This window comes from Melospiza melodia, chromosome 13 (genome assembly GCF_035770615.1).
Source record: "Melospiza melodia melodia isolate bMelMel2 chromosome 13, bMelMel2.pri, whole genome shotgun sequence".
NCBI lineage: Eukaryota > Metazoa > Chordata > Aves > Passeriformes > Passerellidae > Melospiza > Melospiza melodia.
Window position 1 is genome coordinate 16,437,532 of NC_086206.1, and position 14,536 is coordinate 16,452,067.

Here is a 14,536-nt window from a genome sequence, read left to right on the forward strand (position 1 = left end):
TCGCGCTTCCCGAGCGCGCTTGGATGGAACAGACAAACAGGAAGGGTGGATGTGGATAAGGGTTGTTTATTCATTGAGCAACTCCTTAAAAAACAGAATACCCAAACGTTTTTGGTAATAAATGTTAAATCTTTTCCAGATGAGGTGTGTAGCCAGGAAAAGAGGGCAAGTTCCACCTCTCACCCCAGGGAGGACACACTGCTGGGCAGTGCTGGGGTCCAGAGCCCCTCTGTGCACAGCCATGCTGTGAGGAGCAGCCTTTCCCTGTCCCCATGTCCCCTCTGCCACAAGCTACACCACCCTGAAACACAGTATTTACAGACCACAGATTCCCACATCACAACACTCCCTGTGCCCAACACATGGACCTGGAGCTTTAAAGGGCAGAAATAAAAACCACCAAGCATCCAACCCAGACGGAAAGAAGACTCCAAAGAAACACCAAGGTTTGCACGGCAATAAAAAGATAGCCCTTCTAAAGGAGGTCAATAAATAGGAGAACTAGAAAAAATCAATTGCTTTTTAAGTTCAGCACATAAAGCCCAGTTCCACCCCCAGTGGGTGAGGAGGAAGTGAGGGCTGTGGGAATGCACAGAGGAATGTGGCTCTCTCCCCATCAGCATGGGTTTCTCTGCCCTTGGGCTTCTCATATCCACAAAGCTGCCCCTTGAGAGACAGATGCTACTGGCCAAAACCAGTCCCATGGTTGCCCACCAGCAGATAAACCAGGGGCATGGCAGGGGGACACAGCTGTGGGAGGAGTGAGGGGTGTGGGGTGGGAGAAGCCAGGGAGCTTGGCTCTGCCTGGCCGCTCACCCCAACCAACCCCCCTGGAAGGAAAACCAGTTTCTCCTGAGACATATCAATTCTACAGCGAGCATTTAAATAGCTTGAAGAAGTGCAAAAATCAGCTCAGGGATGGTAGGGTGTCCTCAGAAGCACCCTGCTCTTCATGGAGGGGTGGGACCCTGCACCATCAGCCTGGCACAGCTGCATCCTCTGACGCTGCTCCATGGCCATGGCAGAGTGATGCTCCACGCAGAAACTCCAAATTTCTTGACCCCCCCGCCCCACCTCTCTTCACCTCCCAGTTGGATCCCTAAGAGTCAAAAACCTCTGGGCATCTGCCCAAGGGCTCTTCAGCAGCCACCACATTTGCATTCATGTGAGAAGGAAATATCTCTTACAATACAGGTATTCAATATATATTTGAAGTCAGTTGAGGCTGAGCCAGCCATCGCCTCCACTAACGCCAGCCCAGGGCGTGAGCCAGTGCCTGCTTCCCAAGGCCTTGGCACTGAGCTGCCCCAGCTCGGGCTCCTGGGGATTCTGAGGGGTCACTGCCTGCGTCCTCACCACCCCTTGGAGAAGAAAAAGGGGACCCCTGCCACAGTCCCCCCACACCAGCTCATGGGGACGATGTGGGCTCCCTGTCTTCAGGCTTGTCGCTTTTGGAGGACTTTGGCTTCAGCAAGATGAACCTGTTGAGGAGGTCGGTGTCCGAGCTGGCCTGGGCGCCTGCATACGCCTCCCCTGGGGACAAAACAGAGGCTGGGCTCACCTGGTGGGGAAAGCTCTGGGGCTGGAGGAGCAGCATCTCCTCTGTGTGGGGTGGGGACACTCACCAGCATAGCTGGAGGACTCGGCCATGTTCTGGGAGCCGGTGATGTGGTGCCAGTAGGCGCTGCGGGGCAGCATGGTCGTGGGCGTGCAGGGGTAGGAGAAGTGCTCAGTGCCCTTGTTCAGCAGCTGCAGTGGATGGGGGGCAGGAGGGTGACACAGGGCCCCCAGAATCTCCCCCAGCTGTGTCCCCCCTCAGCATGGGCTGGAGCTCACCCTGACATTCTTCTCCATCTCCAGCAGGACCCTCTTGTGCTGCTCAGCGATGGCCAACGTGGCGCTGTGCACGCGCTGGTAGATCTGCTCACCCTCCTGCGTCTGGAAGGTGTAGAGACCTTCTCCTGCATCACACATCCTGTGGGAACAGGGCACAGGATGTCACCAAGGTCTTCAAGCCAAGGCATGATGAACAAAACCCACCCAGATGACAGCTGGGGCAGCTTCCCATAGTGTTAGAGCTGTGCCAGGTGCCCTTCATGGTGCCGATCTGGGACCAGAACCAGCTGCAAGCTCTGCCTGCCATGGGCACGCTGCACAGCCATGGCCATCACCCCTGCGGTGATGCCAGCAGTGCCACTGCCTGCCCACCCAGCTGGAGGAGGGCACAGAGCTGTGATCCTGTCCTGGCAAGGGTGCCACCTCACCGTCCAGCCTCGAAGGTGAAGCGGGTGGCGTCGCGGCCGTAGCGGCGCAGGGAGCAGAGGGGCCAGGAGAGCAGCTTCACCCGGGGGTTGTGCGTGTCCCAGAGGTAGATGTTTTCGTGGGTGATCTGCAGCTTGCACTCGCCATAGACGTCCAGGTTGGGGCAGGGGAGGAGGAACACGTTGAACCGGTCTGGAAAGGGGAAAAAAAAAAAAGAAAAGAAAAGAAAATAATCAGCGGGGGGTGCAGCAAGGCGGAGCCCCGGGCGAGCACTCCCCGCCGCGCTCACCCGTCTGCTCGCACTGCACACCGGGCGCCAGCAGGTCGGGCTCCCCCAGGCTGATGTCGTTCAGGCGGGCGCCCAGGCACTCCACCGACAGCGTCTTGTACCACTCCTCCGCCTCCAGCTCTGCAAGGCACCACGGCAGCCCCTGGGCGACCCTGGCCACGCCGGGTGCCCCACCCAGCACCCTCGGCCCGGCTCCCCCGGGCGCTGCCCCGCACCTGAGTCGCAGGTGAAGGTCCGGGCGGAGTCGTCGGTAAAAACGATGGCCACCGCCTGTCTCTTGGTCTCCTTGGGCAGCCGCGTGATGCACTTGACATTGCTGATCTCGGTGACCTGCAGAGGAGCTGGGGGGTCACCGAGGGCTGCTCCAGACCCCAGGTGCTGCTCCCAGCCCCTGTTCCGACACCTGCAGCACCCGGACCCAGCCGCATCCCCTCCGGAGCATGGGGTGACAGGCACCCAGCGAGCCCAGGCGAGGCAGGAGCTGTTCTGGCACGGCTCCCCGAGCAGCGGCAGCCCCCCATGACCCCTCCAGCGCACCCCCTCACCTTGGGGCACCCCCGCAGGCACGCTGACTTCTCATCCGGGTATTTCTCCAGGCGCTGGGGCCCTTTGCTGGAGGATTTGCGGAAAACCAGCCAGCAGCGCCGGTAGATCTGCCGGACAGAGAGCGGCGGCTGCTCGGTGCCACAGGGGCTCCCTGTCCCCACCACAGCCCCTGTCCCCATCCCCGGGCCCCGCGCCTGCTCCTGCTGACCCTGCTGGCCTGGGGACAGGAGGGGATGTTGGGCATAGGGCTGTGCCGGGGCTGCCATCATCTGCCCCCACCCCCCGCCAGTGCTAATTACAGAGCTTAATTAATGAGCACAGACAAAGCTCCCAAGGGGACCGCTGTTCTGGCATTTCCCCGTCCCCTCTCCTGCATCCCCTGCCTCTGAGGGTGGTGGGGCCACCGTCCCCAGGCATGTCCCCCTCCCCTGGATCCCGCTCCCTCTTTGTTCTCCCTAATTAGCATGAAATTACCCAGCATGCTCGTGGCTGCGGCTCCAAACCACGGAGATGGGCGACCAAACCCCTGACCCCCCACCTGTGGGTGCTGCACCCCCACACCGCCCGGATTTGCACCCAGCAGCTCCAACCCCTCCCGGCGCGGGGCATCCCCCATGCCAAACTGTGTGTGCAGGGAAACTGAGGCACGGGGGAAGGGAAGGGTCACAGGCATCCCCCAATCCCTGGGTGACCTGGGACAGGTGAACGGGTGTTGCTCGGTGCAGGATTCGGCCGGTGCAGATGCTGGACCCCTGGGGCTGCTGGGTGATTCGGGTACCAACAAGTGGCCCGTCCCTGCCATCCCCCACCACAGCCCCCAAAAGCTGCTCATTCAACCCCAAAACAGGGGCACAGGGAGCCACAAGAGGGACCTGGCCACGTCACCTCATTGGGAAACCAGCACCCCAAATCCATGGGTGTTCCCCCCCACATCTCCCCATTCTCCAAGATCCCCACTCACCCCCAGCTTCTTGCTCTTCATCCTCACATAGCCCTGCTTGATGATGTCGTTAAAATTCGTCGCCATGGCGATGGCTCGATAGGGTAGGGGATATTTTGGGAGGGGGGGGCTGCCTTCACCTTCGCCCCCCCCTCTCCATCCTCTTCCTCCCTACCCCTCCTGTCTCACCACCGGCCCAGCTTGGTGCTAGCAGCGTCCCCCATGCTGGCTGGAAAAGAGAAATGACAGATCGACGGGTGACATCTTCCTCGTCCTCCTCCCCCTCCTTCTTGTCGTCCTCCTCCTCCTCCTCCTTCCCCTCCTCCTCCTCCTCCTCCTCCTCTTCCTCCTCCCTTCTCTGCCTGAACCATCCGAGTGGAACAGTCCGGTGTTAACCCCTGCCAGCACAGCGGAGCCAGGGTGGCACAGACCCGCGGTCAGTCCCCTGCCGCCAGCTCCAACATGTGTCCGAGGGGACCCCGCAGCACAGCTCGCCCGCCGGTCTCCATCACCTCGCCCTCCCCTCCTTCCTCCCAGGCTGCTCGGCTGGGCAGGAACCCGGCCCCGGCCCCTGGCACGGGCTGGGCTCGGTGGGAGCGGCCAGGCCGGCTCTGCTCGGGGCTCTTTCGGCCGGCACCGGGGGGCAGAGGGACCCCGGCTCCCAACCTCGCCCCCCGGTGTCACCGAGCCTCTGTCCAGCCCTCCCGTGAGCTCAGCCCGGTCCCTGCTGGCTCCCCCAGCCCCCGCCGGCGGCACCAGGTGGGGACCAGGTTCCTTTGCCAGGTGGAGCAGTCCCAGCGGAGGCAGTAACCCAGGAGACGGAGCAGGGCCATCCCCGGGGATGCTCCCCCATGGCAGCGACACCCGGGTCCCCAAAGCCCAGCGGGGGGATCGGGCTGGGACAGCGCCTTGGGGACCGCGGCTGTCCGAGAGTGGCCGCGTTCCTGTGGGGGAACATCCCCCATTCCAATTCCTCTATTCCCCATGGCCATCACCACCCGCGCACACCAACACCCAGGGAACCCAGAGCTGCTGGGAGGCACCTCCTGCCCGCTGCCCCCCACCTGCCACCTGTCACCTGTCACCCCCACACCGGGCACCCCCGGCCCCATCACCATCACCCCCGCTCTCCCACCGGGACATCCCTCCGGGCGTTGTCACCTCCCGCCCGTTTGCCCCGACGCTTGTCAGCCCAAACCTCGGTCCGGCCCCGTCCGGTGTCCCCGTTCCCCGCCGCTCCCGCCGCCTTACCGGCTCCCGGTGCCAGCGGAGCCGCCGCGTCCCGCGAGCCCCGGAGCCGCTCGGCCCCGCCCGGCCCCGCCCCGGCCCCCGCCCCGCCCCGGTCCCCTCCCTCCAGCCCCGGGCTGCCCAACCAGAGCCACAAGCGGCCGCCCTGGAAAGAAAATTCCATCATCGGGCTTTGGAGGGAACGGCCCGCAGCGGCTGCCGGGCGGCGGCAGCAGCCTCGGTCCGTCCCTCGGCTCAGGTGTCGCCGCAGCCCCGCTCCGCGCCCCCAAACCGGTGCCAGGCATTCACTACAGCTGCCCCCGGGCACCCCCACCCCCCCGGCCCCACTTGTTGGGCTGTAAAAATATGAATAATCGCTGGAAATAAAAGGGCATTAAAAAAAACCCACATGAGCAGCAAAGAGCTGTGCTTTTAGCCAATCAATTAAAAGGCAGAGCGAGGGGATTAGCTCACCGAAATATTAATTTTTAATAAGGTTGTGTCTGAGCGCCTCCAAAGCCCCCAAGGCCCTGTGCTGGGGGGCTGGGCTGAAGGGGCTGTGCTGGGGTGAGCAGCAGCCTCAGGTGAGCAGCTCTGCACCCCTGGGTGAGCATCTTTCACTGCACAGGCCCAGGGACAGGCTTTACCCCACACTGGGCTGGAATCCAGCCAGGGGGACAGCAATGCCAGTGGGTGACATTCACACCCATCTCCCTGATGTGTCCCCTCCCATCCTCGCTCCTGTGTGGGAACAGATCAGCAGCTCACACCACCACCAGAGCCTGGGCCCATCTGGGCTCTGTATTTATAATAAAAAATCATATACAAATACATACATATATATAATATATATAAAAAGAAGTGGGCAGTTTGTGGCTGCCAAGCTCGGTGCCTCTCTTGGCCTGCGCCTCCTCCTCCTGGGCTGCTCGGTGATGCTGGCTTTGGTGGCCACACCAGTGTCCCGGGAGATGCCATGGCTGAAGGGCCACCCAGCACTGTCCAAGAGGCAGTGGCTTCTGGAGCACCCCTGGGCAAATTCCTCCGCACCGCTCCGTGCCTCAGTTTCCCCACCTACACAAGGATCACCGCACAGCTGGGCCCTGTGGCGACACACTTGAAGGCAGGGGACTGACGTGGCACGTCCTGCGGTGGTGGCTCCGCCCTGGGCTCTAGGGCACCTGGATCTGCAGGTCCTCGTCCTCGTCGGGGTCGCTGGTGCCGTCGCCGGCGTCGTCGGGGCCGAAGCGGGCGCTGCGCATCTTGCCGAACAGCGGGGCGCTCTGCTGGCGCCGCAGCCTGCCAAAACAGCTGCTGGGCTGGGCTGGGGGCAGCCTGCACTCCCCTGCACCCCCGACAGCGTGGCTGCACCCCAGAGATCCCTCCCTGCTGCCCTCACTGAGCTCTGAGCTCAGGGCAGCCTGGAACTGGCAGCTGTGGATGGGGCACGGGCTAAAGCTCTCCACAGATGGGCATCCCTGTGCTGGGCAGCACAGAGCCAGACAGGACTGCAGAGAAGGGAGGTGTCATCCCCCTAAACTGAGGAACCCACAAAAACCCCACGAGTCCCCATCCCCAGGAACCTGTGGTGGTTTTAGCTCTTTGCTTGCCCTGTGGTGGTTTTAGCTCTTGCCCTTGTGTGAAAATTCATCCAGGAAATTTTATGAATCAAATCTGAAATCCGAAGGCCAAGGATCCAGTGAGATCCAACCAGTCCACCACACTTTACTGGAAAGCATGAATTATTTAGGGTTGATTGCACAGGGAGTCTGGGGTGGGGTGGGGGGGGCGATGAATCCTCCATTATGCTTCCATGATTTAATGCAGATGTCCCAATAAAATAAAGGATGATTATAAACACCCCCCCAGCGCCTCCTGGAGCCACGGCATCGATCCCACGGCCATTTCAGCTCTTTACTGCTGGAGAGGCAAAGCAGGGCTGGGAAAAGTTTTAAGGGCAAGAAACCTCAGCTCCCACCTCCCCAAACTGGTGTGGGATGCCAGCAGCCTGCCCTGGCCGTGGGTACTAGTGGGTGCAACCCTAAGCAGCATAAAACTGGGCTGTGCTGGTCTCTGGGCAGCCTCATGCTGGTTTAACTGGGAGGTGAATGCCACCCAGCTCAAGGTGGGGTGAAGGCTGCTCAGAGGACGGCTGTGCCCCTCCCGAGGATGTCACAGACATGGGTTCAACCAGGCAGATGCTGGCTGAGGGATGGTGGCAAGGACACCGTCATCCCATCCTGGCTGGTCCACACATGGCTCCCCCAGCCCCTGCTCACCGTGACTGCAGGTGCTCCAGCTGCACCTGGAAGCTCTCGCTCTGCTCCGTCTGCTCGTCCAGCGACCGCTGCAGCTTCCGCGTCTGGTTGTGGGCCTCATCCAGCTGTGGGGTGGGATGGGGTGGGGTGGGATGGTGCTGTTAGCAGCTGTGTAGGGAGCAGAACAGCTCCCTGAGCTCCTCCACCAGTGTGAGCTTTCCCACCTCATCCTCAGCCTGGGCCAGCTCCTTCTTCAGCTCCTCCACCCTGAGGCGCAGCTTCTTCACCTCTCCCTCGTGCTGCTCCACGCGGCGGTTGGCGTGGGCCAGCTCGGCCATCTTCTCCTGGTACTGCTTCTTCAGCTTGGTGTGGATGTGCTTCAGGTCAGCCAACTCCTGTGGGGGGCATGGGGAGGGGGCTGAGCATGGGACAGCCACCCCCACCACTGGGTGTCCCCTCCTCCCTCCCCAGGGGTCTCTCCCATTGTCCCACCCCATGACCTGGGAGCTGATGGGGGTCACCACCATCCCTTGAAGGGCGGTGGCAAAATTTGGGCTTGAGGGAGTCCTTGGGGAGGCTGAGCCCCACAACAGCCACCCAGGGATGCGGTGGTGGGGAACACCTCCCCTGTGGTACCTTGTTCTTCTCGAAGAGCTCAGCCTGGATGGTTTTGAGGTCAGTGTCCAGGGCACTGGCTGTCTGGCGCCGCTTGCGAGCCAGCACCTCCTCCAGGTCCTCGATCTGTGCCCGCAGCTTCTTGTTCTCCCGCTCCAGGTTGAGCTTCTCGGTCTCCAGCCGCTCCCGCCGGCCCCACTCGGCCGCGTTCTCTGCCTGCAGCCTCTCCATCTGGGACAGGGCAGGGGGTGGCTGGGGGGCAGCAGGACCCCCCTCTCTGCCCCCTCAGTCCCCCAGGCTGGGGTCTGGCCTCACCTCTGCACGCAGCTCAGCCAGTTTCTTGTCCATGCTGGAGCGAGCCCCCAGCTCGTCCTCCAGGTCCTCGGAGATGCGCCCCAGCTCGTCCTGGTGAATCTCCTTCAGGATGTTGAGCTGTGGTGGGACATGGCACCAAAGGGGGCTGTGAACGCCCACCTTCCATCTGAGCCCTGCCCACACACATCCACCCAGCCTCTACAGATGGACCCACTGCATCACTAGCACTAATGAAAATCCCTTAACAAGCAGCCTGGAGTTGGGGAAGCGGCTATGGGCCACCATGTCCATCAGGATGTGCCACCCTGTGAGGGACAGGCCACCCCTGGAGCAGCTCTGTCCCCAGGCACCTCGCTCACCTGCTTCATCACCTCCTGCTTGTTCTTGTTGAGCTCCTCATACTTGATCTTCCACTGGCTGAGCTCGCCCTCCAGCTTCTCAATGTTCTTGCTGAGCGCCAGCTTGTCCCTGGGGAGAGGCAGTGACAGTGACAGCCTGCAGGACCCATGGGACGTGCCACCCCAGCGGGGACCAGGCTGGCATCAGCTGGCACCCTGCAAGGACGATGCCCCAAGCACTCACTCCCTCTCCTTGAGCAGCACTTTTTGGGACTCGTCCAGCCTGAGCTTCAGGGCGGTGACTTTGGTGGCGTCCTCCTCCGCGGCGCTGACGTCCTCCCAGAGCAGGCGGCTCCGCTCCTGGCGGCTGAAGGAGGCCCGGGGGCCCCGCTGCTCCCAGCTCTCCTCCTGCTTGCTCGGCAAGATGTTTTCCATCAGCTCCAGCTCCTGTGGCGCCGTGGGTGGCCCAGCACAGGGGACAGGGTGAGAGGGCTCCCCAGCCCTACAGCACCCAGCCCTCACCCCATAACCAAGGGCACATCTCCCTCCATGCCAGGGATCCCCTAAGGCTGTCCCCTTGCCCTCCCAGGGGAGCTCCCACGTGTCACCACACTCTGCTGCCAGCTCCCTGCCGTGCTGGAAATGTGGTATCAAAAAAATTAAAACCAATTTACGACACCGATCTCACCCAGGACTGCTACATGAGTGACCTTTTACCAGGAGCTCTGAGCACACAGTAAATGAGCAGCAGGAGGTTCCAGGGGACAGGATGGCCCTGGGGACCAAGTGTGGAGCCCGTGGGGGATGCTCACATTAATCTCAGATTTGTCACTCGGCAGCTGTGCTGTCAGGTGGACATGTCACAGCATGGTGCCCCGAGCAGTGACTTCTGTGCTGTGACAGAGCTAACAGCAGCACAGGAGGGATGGCTGCAGCAGCTGGGATAATACCTGAGGTGGCTCTGGTGTGGCTCCCCCCTTCCTCCTCCTCCTTCTCCTTCCTTCAGCAAAAACCCTGCCAGAAGCCCATAGGGACACCCTGGCAATCAAGCTGTGGCTGGGAGATGCCATCAGCCAGTGCCACCATCCCTGTACTGGCACAGTGATTTTTGCCGAGTGCCTCCAAAGGGAAAGCCCCAGGAAAGGGACTGGTGCCAGTGCCAAGGTGATCTCACTGCATGGGGCTGTGATGGCTCTGGATCTCCTCATGGTTGCTCTGAGGAGTCTGATCCCCCCCCAGTGCTGTTCCAAGAGGGATCTGACTGTCCTGTACTGCTCCAAGAGGGGTCTGAGCCCAAAGTGCTGCTTGGAGGGGTCTGACATCCCCCATACTAATCCAAGAGGGGTCTGACCACCCTGTACTGCTCTGAGAGGGGTCTGTCCCTCCCAATCCTGCCCCAAGAGCAGTCCCCCCACACTGCCCATTTTACAGGACAGGCGGGGGTGGTTTGGAGGTGCACAGACAAGGATGAGGAGCTCCCTTGTTCCCGTGGGTCAGCCCCACGTGCCCACCTTGGCTTTTTGGGGCACCTCGGCCCCCACATCCCGCACGGGCTCTTGCTCAGGGCCGGCGTCTCCCTCTGCTCCGTCGGCGGGCGGGCTGCCGGCGCTGCCCTGTCCCGGTGCCGGTGCCGGTGCCCGCGGTGGCGGCGGGCGCTCGTCGGGCCGCTCGCGGTCGCGGTCGCGGCGCAGGCTGGCCAGCTCCTTGGTGAGCGCCTCCAGGCGGTGCCGCAGCTGCCGCACCTCCTCCCGGGCCCGGTTGCGCTCGGCCCGCACCTTGCTCCACTTCTCGCGCCAGTTGGCCGTGCAGTCCGACCACCAGCGCATCGTCTTCTCCATCTGCGCCGCCCGCGCCCGCGCCTCCTCCAGCTCCCGCAGCCGCAGCTCCTCCCGCCCTTCCCAGTCCCCTTCCAGCAGCGCCGGCGGGGGCCCGGGCGAGGGGGTCCCGCTGGGGGGGGACGGGGAGGGCTCGGGGGCCAGCAGGGCCAGCAGGGAGCCCCCCGGCAGCGGCGGGGAGCCCGCCAGGCGCGAAGCCCCGCTCTGGCTCATGGCTCGGGGCTCCCTAGGGCATGGCCGTCACCGTCCTGCTCCCGGGCACCTGCAAGAGACACCGGGAGTCAGCTGGGCTGGAGGGAAGGGGTGGCACGGTCCCTGGTTTCGGGAGTGGCACACTGAGTGATGAGATCCCTGGGATGGGCTCTAGCCAGGTCCCCAGTGAGGACTCTGGCCGTGTCCCCAGCCAGGTCACCAGCGAGGACTCTGGCCATGTCCCCAGCCAGGTCCCCAGGTGGCAGCCAAGTGTCGGCCCCAGCCAGAACCCCAGTGAGGGGATCCTCCACCAGTGGGGTCCTCAATGAAGACCACAGCCCACAGCCCACAGCCACCTGCATCTGGTCTCAGCTTGGCTCTGTAGGCGCCTCTGCCAGCGCACCACAATGAAGGGAAGACATCTACATGTCATTCGCATGATGTCATCTGCATGAGGTCATCTGATGACATCATCATCATCTGTGAGCCTCCCAAACCATCCCTGCTGCTGGAGCTGGGGTACTCGGCTGCACCCCAGCAGCTCCAGCGAGGGTTACAGCCCGGACCCGGCGCCAGCAAAGCAGGAACAGCTCCGGAAGGAGAGCCCGGAGCTGCGGGATTGGCGTGGCAGCAGGACGTGTGTTCAGGCAGCTGGATGTGCTCTGCGATGATGCCGCAACAAAGGGCCGGGGCTGGGTGTCCCCATCCCGGCCTGGAGCTCAGATCCCGGCCTGGAGCTCAGATCCCGGCATGGAGCTCACCCCCGGCGCGGCCGGGCAGGCAAACCGCCCCAGGAAACCTCAATGGGAGGCTGCTGCGCGCCCTAATGGGATAAGTACAGGGTCCGGCCGCGGCTGCCCGCAGCCCCGGCAGGTTCCTGGGACGGTGCAGCCCAGACCTGCTACCAAATCCGGCTGGGCTGGGAGAGCCGGTGCTGGAGCAGCGGGAGCAGAGGCCGATAGCAGCTGTGGGATTTGCATGGGAGAAAGACCTAAATTTTCTGGTGATACCTGCAGAAATGGTGAAGTTTTAGCAAAACTCAGCAGCAAGCCCAGGCCCGTGCTCTCTGTGCTGCTCCTGGAGGAATCCCAGGCATTGGCAGGACCCGGCACAAGCAGCGCCCACGGGAGCACAGACGGTGCCCGGGCACCCACGCAAAACCCACGGAACGCATGCCGGGAACCGGCAACCGTGCAGCACCCACGGGGGGCACGAGTGGACCCAGGGCAGCCCTGAACATCCACGGGGAGCACGAACACCCATGGGACACCCGCGGGAAGCACGCGTGGAGCACGGACACCCTCGGGAAGCCCGCGTGGCTCACGGACACCCCGGAACAGCCGCGTGGGTCACCGGCACGGGCGGATCGCGCCCCCTCCCCGGGGCTCCCGGCGGGGCCGCCCCCGCGCCTCCGCATTGGCGCCGGGCTCCGTCACTCACCGGCCGCGGCCCGGGCGGCGGGAGCCCCGCATTCCTCCGCTCCGCCGGAATTCCCCCCGCTCGGCCCGGGAGGCACCGCTCGGCCCGGCCCGGTCCCGCCCGGTTCGCCACGGCCCCGCCCGCCCCGCCGCGGCTCGGCCCGGCCCGGCACGGCCCCTCCCCCAGCAAAGTTTCTCGCAAGTTTCCCGGTGCCGCCGGTGCCGCCGCCCGCCCGCCAGCTCGGCCCGGCCCAGCCCAGCCCAGCCCAGCCCGGTTCGGCCCGGCCCGGCCCGGCACGGTCGCTCACCCGGCGGTGGCGGCGGCGGCGGTGCGGGCGGCCCGCGCGGGCCGGGGCGCTGCGGCCGAGTCTCCTCCTCCTCCTCCTCCTCCTCCTCGCCCTCCTCCTCCTCCCCCCGGCGCCGCTCCCGCCCCCCGCCCGCGCCCGGGGCCGGTCCGGGCCGCGCTGCGTGTCCTGCCCCGTGGCACGGGCGGGGCGGCCGCACTCGGGGGCTCCGGCGCTCGGGGACTGCGGGCAGCCCTGCCCGGCGTGCCGGGGCTGGGGGCTCCGACAGAGAGTGCTCCCAGCGCCGGGGACCCTGCCCGTGGCTGCTGCTGGGCTGGGCTGCGCACACGTGTCTGTCTGTCTGTCCTGGGCACGCGCTGGGGGACACGGGGCCCCCCGGGTGAGCGGTGGCCGCGTGGTGTCTGCATCCCCCCATACACATCACTGCTGGCTCCCTCCTGGCCCAGCGGCAGAACCCCCAAGCACCATTTTGCCCCTGTCTCTTTGCTGGATGCCTTTCGGACAAAAAAAATCGGGTTTGTGTTCCGCGGGACGCGGAATCGATGCCATGGGACGCCAACAACATTTTCTCCCCCAGGATCGAGCGAGGCAGGGAAAACCAAATCAAGTTAAAGCAAAACTTCTTTCCAAGATGGGATTTTTTTTTTCCAGCTGGAAACAACCCCAAAAAGCTGGAGGCGAGGGATGCTTTCCTCTCCTACGCCCCTATCCCAGCGTCTTGTGCCAGGGGAGCCGGCGCCGTCTCTTGCAGCCGGTGAAGCGATTTTGCAGGCGGCTTGGCCAGAGCTGCGGGTGCGTGGTTGCGGCTTTAACCCGCTCCCGGCACTAAAACCGGCAAAGTTTTATCCAGGCGTGCCTTTACTGTTTGCTCGGACATGCGTGGCTTGGTGACACCAGCAGGCTCCAGGATGCATTGCAGCATCCTGGGGTTTGTGGGGTTTAGCCTTGCAAGAATCAAACCTCCTTGGTCTGGGGCACGCCACCGAAAGATGTGGCCAGTGACCCACTTCTGTGGTCCAAGTGACCCACTTCTGTGGTCCAAGCATCATCGTTCTGGCACCCTTCTCCTCTGTTCTGGGTTTCCAGCCTGGCCATGGCCAGCAGGACCCCTTAAATCTGTTCCCAAGGATAGGTCAGAATGAAGCAGAGGATTTCCCTAAGTCATGAACTGAGACCTGGAAATGTCGCAGGAGTGGCTGCAGACCCCGGGCGAGCACAGCGTGGCACTGCTGCCCCACAACGAGCGCTGCTGTGGCTGAGTCACCCCTGCTCCCTGTGACTCTGCTCACGGCCACATCCCTGCAGCTGCACCCAGCAGCCAAGATGAAGCCTTTTGGGGCAAACTTAACCATTTTGGGTAAAAAAAAGACCTTTGTTCCCTCAGCTAGGCCAGCTGGCATTGCTGGAGGGCTGTGCTGTGGTCACTTGGGGGTGTCATGGAGTGGTGGCTCCATCCTGGCAATAGCATCCACTGTGCTGTCACAGGATCAGACTATCCTGAGTTCAAAGGGACACACAAGAAACACTGAATCCAACTCCCTGTTCTTTGCAGGACAACCTGGAAGCAAGCCATGTGACTAAGAACATCATCCAGACACTCCTTGACTCTGCCAGGCTTCATACCATGACCCCTTCTCTGGGGAGTCTGTCCCTGTACCTGACCACCTTCCCAGTGAAAAGCCTTTTCCTAATGCCCAAACTAAACTCCCCCTGCAGCAGCTTCATTCCACCTCCCATGTCCCTTCACAGAGAGTGGAGATCAGCACCCCGTGCCCCCCAGGAACCCCTGGCACACCTCATTTCCCAGGCAGGCTGGGCACAGCACAGGCTGCACACACAGCGGGGATGCCAGGCACAGCTTGCACTGCGGGACAGTTTGGGCACCCTGACACTCTGGGCACAGTTCTGGGACTAAAAGCTGAATCTCTGGGTGCTGGGAGCTGCTGCTGGGGGGCTGCAGCTCGGGGTGCTGTGTGTCCTGGGCACCGCGGCTGTCCCC

General features: G+C 63.2%; 2 protein-coding genes across 3 annotated transcripts; both read right to left on the reverse strand.

Moving 5' to 3' along the window:
• Window positions 1-46: 46 nt before the first annotated feature.
• Window positions 47-5,354, reverse strand: DOK4 (docking protein 4). 2 transcript variants are annotated; one of them, XM_063168030.1, is made up of 9 exons: window positions 5,289-5,354; window positions 4,059-4,266; window positions 3,097-3,204; window positions 2,767-2,881; window positions 2,552-2,671; window positions 2,265-2,454; window positions 1,837-1,975; window positions 1,626-1,749; window positions 47-1,533 (listed from the first exon to the last, which is right to left on the reverse strand). In XM_063168030.1, exons 2-9 carry the CDS (start codon window positions 4,122-4,124, stop codon window positions 1,409-1,411), a joined length of 987 nt encoding a protein of 328 aa, XP_063024100.1. In that variant the 5' UTR covers window positions 4,125-4,266; window positions 5,289-5,354; the 3' UTR covers window positions 47-1,408. The 2 variants fall into 2 exon arrangements, with proteins under 2 accessions (XP_063024100.1, XP_063024101.1); XM_063168031.1 differs by lacking the exon at window positions 5,289-5,354 and adding an exon at window positions 5,236-5,251.
• Window positions 5,355-6,039: 685 nt separating this feature from the next.
• Window positions 6,040-10,835, reverse strand: CCDC102A (coiled-coil domain containing 102A). The gene is made up of 8 exons (XM_063168037.1): window positions 10,299-10,835; window positions 9,032-9,234; window positions 8,809-8,917; window positions 8,450-8,566; window positions 8,156-8,365; window positions 7,744-7,914; window positions 7,541-7,644; window positions 6,040-6,560 (listed from the first exon to the last, which is right to left on the reverse strand). The coding sequence occupies exons 1-8, from the start codon at window positions 10,833-10,835 to the stop codon at window positions 6,434-6,436; spliced, it is 1,578 nt and encodes a 525-aa protein (XP_063024107.1). The 3' UTR covers window positions 6,040-6,433.
• Between the last annotated feature and the right edge of the window lie 3,701 nt (window positions 10,836-14,536).

Excerpts from the sequence above, each read along its gene's own strand:
- DOK4 (XM_063168030.1), bottom strand. The coding sequence starts at position 4,124 with ATGGCGACGAATTTTAACGACATCATCAAGCAGGGCTATGTGAGGATG. Across the intron at positions 2,672-2,766 it reads GACCTTCACCTGCGACTCAG|AGCTGGAGGCGGAGGAGTGG; the intron begins GTGCGGGGCAGC and ends GGTGCCTTGCAG. Across the intron at positions 1,534-1,625 it reads CGAGTCCTCCAGCTATGCTG|GGGAGGCGTATGCAGGCGCC; the intron begins GTGAGTGTCCCC and ends TTTTGTCCCCAG.
- CCDC102A (XM_063168037.1), bottom strand. The coding sequence starts at position 10,835 with ATGAGCCAGAGCGGGGCTTCGCGCCTGGCGGGCTCCCCGCCGCTGCCG. Across the intron at positions 8,366-8,449 it reads TGGCTGAGCTGCGTGCAGAG|ATGGAGAGGCTGCAGGCAGA; the intron begins GTGAGGCCAGAC and ends GCCCTGTCCCAG. Across the intron at positions 7,915-8,155 it reads AGCTCTTCGAGAAGAACAAG|GAGTTGGCTGACCTGAAGCA; the intron begins GTACCACAGGGG and ends TGCCCCCCACAG.